This window comes from Charadrius vociferus, unplaced genomic scaffold, assembly GCF_000708025.1.
Source record: "Charadrius vociferus isolate BGI_N301 unplaced genomic scaffold, ASM70802v2 scaffold210, whole genome shotgun sequence".
NCBI classification, from domain to species: Eukaryota; Metazoa; Chordata; class Aves; order Charadriiformes; family Charadriidae; genus Charadrius; species Charadrius vociferus.
Window position 1 is genome coordinate 806,999 of NW_009646421.1, and position 5,534 is coordinate 812,532.

General features: G+C 40.2%; 1 protein-coding gene across 1 annotated transcript in view; it reads right to left on the reverse strand.

The window, feature by feature from the left end:
• Positions 1–520: 520 nt before the first annotated feature.
• The window catches only part of COG3 (component of oligomeric golgi complex 3), a 31,050-nt gene continuing 26,036 nt past the window's right edge, over positions 521–5,534 (reverse strand). Inside the window, exons 20-23 of the mRNA XM_009881125.1 lie at positions 4,571–4,646; positions 2,787–2,914; positions 1,803–1,901; positions 521–550 (exon numbers count right to left, since the gene is read on the reverse strand). Coding sequence (XP_009879427.1) covers positions 521–550; positions 1,803–1,901; positions 2,787–2,914; positions 4,571–4,646 — 333 coding nt within the window. The remainder of the gene's footprint in view (positions 551–1,802; positions 1,902–2,786; positions 2,915–4,570; positions 4,647–5,534) is intronic.

Genomic DNA, 5,534 nt, shown 5'->3' on the forward strand with positions numbered 1-5,534 from the left:
ACCAGGTTTCTCGGGGGAGTTAAAGAAAAATCGGAGCATGCCTGCTTCAGTCAAATTGTCATACCAATGTGCTTATCTCCAAGCCTTGCAAATACCCACTACAGGTCCCATTTGATTCCCTGCGCATTATTTCCAGCACGCCTTTGAAAGTGAGGCTTTTCACTGCATACATCAGCTTACTAAAGGAAAGCAAGAAAGGTTTTTACATAAAAAACCCAGGATTTCAACTTTGAAAACATCTGGAGAAGGCAGTCACTGAGCTTCCATAAGAGCGATCAGCTAAGGGTATTTTCCTTTGTTTTCTTCCCCTCCACTTCTCAAAGCAATGAATAGGAAGACCTTTAACAAATCAATAAAACTGCTTTTTTTTTTTCTTTTTTTCCTAAAACAGGGTTAAGAGTTTTGATGCAGACTGGACTGCACAGTGGGATCCTTCGTTAATTTCAAGCAAATGTCTTCGCATTCCCTTCACTGCCTGGCATTCAGCTGAAGCTTATTTCAAGCAGCCTCACTGTTTGGGCTACTTGGACATCGATAGAAGTAAGTTCACCTGAAAGGCAAAAGGAAAACCTACATTAGACAGAGCAGCTAAGTTTCAAAACTGATGTCCTATGTGTTAACCTTTAAACAGGATTCCTAGGGAGCACACAGTCTTAGATGAATCGGGAGAAGATAGCTACAAAACAACTGGCCAAAATTTTCAGTCAAATGCCTACCCATGGGCTTTGTAAAATGAGATTTGTTGACAATGCTGACTAGTCATTTCAGCAGCCACAACATACCGTGTCAAAGTTTTTAAAACTACTTCATGCGTTGTCAAGGAATTCCGAAAAAAATCTGCTCACTGTCAAAAAGTATTAACATTCATCTCAGATTACATGAAACACATTTGGGATCCTTTGCAATACTTGTTTCCCACAAACTACAATATGGTTTGCCATACACTTCAGATTGTAGAAGTGATCCTAAGGATTATCAGATAAACAATTAGAGGAAGCCATCTCCTCTACGATAACCCCACCTCTTTCCAGTGCGTCACTCCCACTCTGTGCTCCAGGATAGTTATCACACATCCCTGTGGCCGCATTCACTGCAGGCAATGTCCTCTAATCCATAAACTAGATTATCTGTTTAAATATTGGCATCCTGGGATAATCATGATTCTATCCACATTCCCTGGACCACTAAGGTCAAAGCAAGATTTTTAAAAACCTACTTGGTTTCCGTCAGAGCATCCTAATACAGAGAATTCTTAACCCCAATCATCTCTGAGATTAAAGACCTTATTATGTAGGGTTGCATTTCCATAAACATCTGCACATTTTCCCAATGCAATTTACTTCAAATGAACCCATATAAGTCTTTGTCATGCTTCCTAAATGTAAAAGTTGCTTCTTTTTGTATTTGTCAAAAGCAAGGCTGCCTTCACACACATGGGCTTTTTTAAAGCCTATTCCCTAGCTTTGACATCTCTCTGAAAAGACAATGCCCAGAAATGGCAAGACTCCACCATGATGCCGTACAACTCAATCCCCAGCAACATCACTCACCACCTTTGGTTCAAAAACTCTATTGGATATACACAAAAAAAAAAAAAAAACCAACCCCAAACAAACCCCCCTTTCACCCGGGAGCCTAGAATTCAGATAAAGCCCTGAGTTTATTATCCCCCTTGATACTGCATAATTAAATAAATAAACAAGGACTCTGAGCACCGAAAATATTAAAAATGAAAGATCAACGTTTAAAAAAGCCAGTCACATGAAAGAGCAACTGATAAAACTGGGAGCTTCAATATATACCTGTTCCATTGAAGGACAAGCTATGATCTGGAGATCTTCATTACTAAATTCTTCTTTTAACAAAGCATGGAGTTTCTGGAACATTTGCTGAATGTTATTCTTTAAAAGAAAAGAAGAAAAAACTCAGTATTAAAAAAACACAACATTCCATCTCAAACATGAACCAGAATAAGTACAATGTATACATGGCATAGCTACTGAAGTGAACAGGTAGGGAGAAGGAGTCGAGCTTTAAGAGCTTTTCTGCTAAAACAAGTCCCCAAACAGCCACACGGAATCCACGTTGGTTGTGAGATAAAAACTTCAGCTAAGATGTGCTAAGCCGGAACACTGAGTCCTACAGACTTAACCTGGAAGCTTAAAACTCAAGCTTGGTTCTTTCTGGTGGGTTTAAAGTGGGTGTCCCACTAAATCTGTATCATCCTCTCTACCTCCAGTGCTTCTGCCTGTGTGTAACGGACCAAGCTGTACTGGTTTTGGCTGGGACAGAGTTAACTTTCTTTGTAGTAGCGCGTATGGTGCCAAGTGGAAGACATGCAGAATGAGCAGAACCAGTTGCTTCCGTGTAACGTGTGTGCGTTATGTAGACCGAGTACAATGGACAGTGGGACAGCTTTTTTTTTTTTTTTTTAAGCTAAACATATAATCCCAAAACATATTATTAGATTTTTTTTTTAAATATTCTGTGTGTTTTTAACAGGCTTCTCAGATCAGGGCTGTAATAGTTCACTATTACATGTGCATGGTATTTGTCACGTGTTTACTGGCAGGACTGGTAGCCTAGAATAACTCTACAGGTACATGTATATACATATACACTTATAAATATATGCATACATACATTTACATAGATATATTACACATATAACCAGACACACAGGAACATAAGGTGAATGATCCCACAAAACGTGTTTAAAGTCTTTAACTAAATGAAGGCCCAACACCTACAGGAAAACATGCTGAAGTACATCGAGCAATACTCACCCTAACTGGCTTAAACAAAATTAATTCTGTATCTTTATTGGACAAGTATAACGACATGCTTCGTAACGTTGATGGCAGCTTTGTTTTTATTGTCTTGTAAGTGGAAGAGACCAAATCGTTGATCTTTGCTGAAAGCAGAAGGAAATATTCTTAGTAAGCTAAAATGGCGTTCTGCTAGTTGAAATCTACGGACCAGAATATCACCTCCACTTTACTGTGGCTGATCATACCCACAGGGTTGAGTGAAAGGGGAAAAGGGGTGACGGGGCTGTGCAGCATCAACCAATCATGGAAGCACAATGTGCCAGACAAGGCTTTTCTTTCGGGACCTACTCAAGACAATCAGCCCCTCTTTCCCTGCAGAAAATCCAACCCATTTCTGCGACATCCTCCTCCAGAGGTTCCTGAAGTCACAGCCTTCCAACAGCAATAAAGTTCTACACACACTTCAGAAAACTTGTCGGAAAAACAAACTGCTCAGAGACAAACAATGCTAGTAAAGAGAACAGCACACCACAAATTCTCCTTACTGACCACAGGCCATGTCTGTAAAAAGAAAGGCTGCGCAGCCATCTGGATTTTGAATCAACCAGGCAGGAATCCTCTCTCAGACAGTACCTTCTTTCTTTATTGCTAGGTACTTTAACGGTTTTGGAAGCTCTTTGCTTAAAGGGCAGGAGAAGAATCCATTCATAGCTTTAAATTACTGAAGTTAAAATAACTGTGTTAACGTTTTTTCCCCTCAATTTCTACCATATCTAAGTTTTCTACCTACTCCTGCTTTCCAAACAAATGACTCCAAGAAACGGCAGAAGCTCTGCTCAGATCTGCCTCTACACACATAATTATCCCCAAACAAACATTAAAAATACTCCCGAAGAAGCAGGAGATGTTAAGCAGAAGTTCGAGTTAGCCCTTGAGAGCGTCTGACCCATGAAGCAGCACTGAATTATGAATGAACGTGGCTGGCTTTGCATTTTAAGAACATGATGCAACAGAATGTTCCAGTGTATGAATTGGAATTATCAAATTTCTCAGTGTGACCCAGAAGCACAACTTTGTAATGTGATGAGCAAGACAACCCAGGAACATCTGAACTACTCCAAATGTTCCTACGAAGCATTCGCATTTGAATTAAGAAGAGGGAAACAAAGCCGGATTCCGTTTTTGCACAGTGACAGGAAAACTGAAAAGGAAGTAGGTACCAAAGGTACAGACAATAAAAGCTTCCACGCAGACTAATTTTTCCTACAAAAGCAAAAGCTTTATCTTAATGTAATCAAATAATTCCTTAAGCACATTTTGTATGCAGTTGCATAAATGCTGTTTTCACACAAAAACAGTCACAGCTTGAGAAATACTCAGATCATTCATCTACTGCACCAATTAAATATATATTCTGAAGGCTGTCAGATTTTGATTTAGAGGTATCTTAAGACATTTAAACTAACACACAGGTAATAACAGAAGCCAGGATTTGCAAGAAAAAGGTAGACGGTTCTTAGGTACTTAGAATTTTTCCAAATCAATCACAGTCCAAATTAATCTGGCCAGCTTTTGAGATCGCTATGTTTCAGCAGTCAGGCACCGAGGCAAATGACATCCCGAAATACTCAAGCCCCATGTAATGCGCCTTACATTGCTCTACTGGAAACGGTGAACGGAAGGGGCCTTTTTCTCCATTTGATGAGAAGTTTATAGAAGTCTCAGAGCAGTAAACGATCTTGGCTTTATTAGCCTACAGGAACCTCAGAGGTAACGCGAATACAAAACAAAGCAAATACCTGGTTGCGCCCAAGGTTGCTGCGAAAGGCTGTATTTGGGACCTCCTTGAGTGGCCATTGTTTTTAAAGCAGCTACCTAAAGCAAGTACAATCAACGAAATGAAGGTTTTTTTCAGTTGAATTCACAACAAAGTGATCAAGTAACAACTACACAAGTCTCTCGGATGCTGCAGTGCACGGAATCTCCCCTGCTCTCTCTCTTCTATGCACAGACTTAACAACACACAGGGAAAGCAGCTCGACAGAAATGCAGCTCAAAATAACAATCATGATCACTTCTTGAAAGTAAAATTCCAAATGGGATTAAATTTACAAAGACACTTAAGGCACCTAAGGATACACAGAAACCTCAAAAGAGATACATACTTAAGCAGGTTAGTCAAACTCCCTGGATTCCCAATGAACCACTGGGATCACTCGGACCACCTATCAATCTCACGGGATACCCATCTATATTTTAGGCATGCCACTGGCCCCTCACCCCAGCATGACAGGCATCAGTAAATGTAACCTCCTAAATTCTCAAAAGCCAGCAGCTGGGATATTTGTGATGTCCATACAATGGTGTAGCCCAAATTTCTCATACGTCATGCTGTAAAACCACTTATTCTCAATACACAAGGATCCACATCACACTTTTCATTTTCCAGAATCAACAGATCCTGTTGCGTGGTTTTCTCAAGCTGCCTAGAAATCCTGAGCTCTAGAGCAGGTTCTAGAAAGAAGCGTATTGTAACAAGATGCCTTTTTTGCTCCTATGCCTTAGGATGCCTCATCTTTCTGACCAACTTTCATCAGGAATTCGTCACTTGGGAGGAAAGTCCTGCTCAGCCAGCACCTCACTGGTGTAAAATATGCCGAGAACACAAAATTCTAATACACTTCACAGTCATGTTCTAAGACCTCCCTCAAGAACACGCATGACCCAAGACTTGTTTTGAAGGTTTACAAATTCAGTCACAGT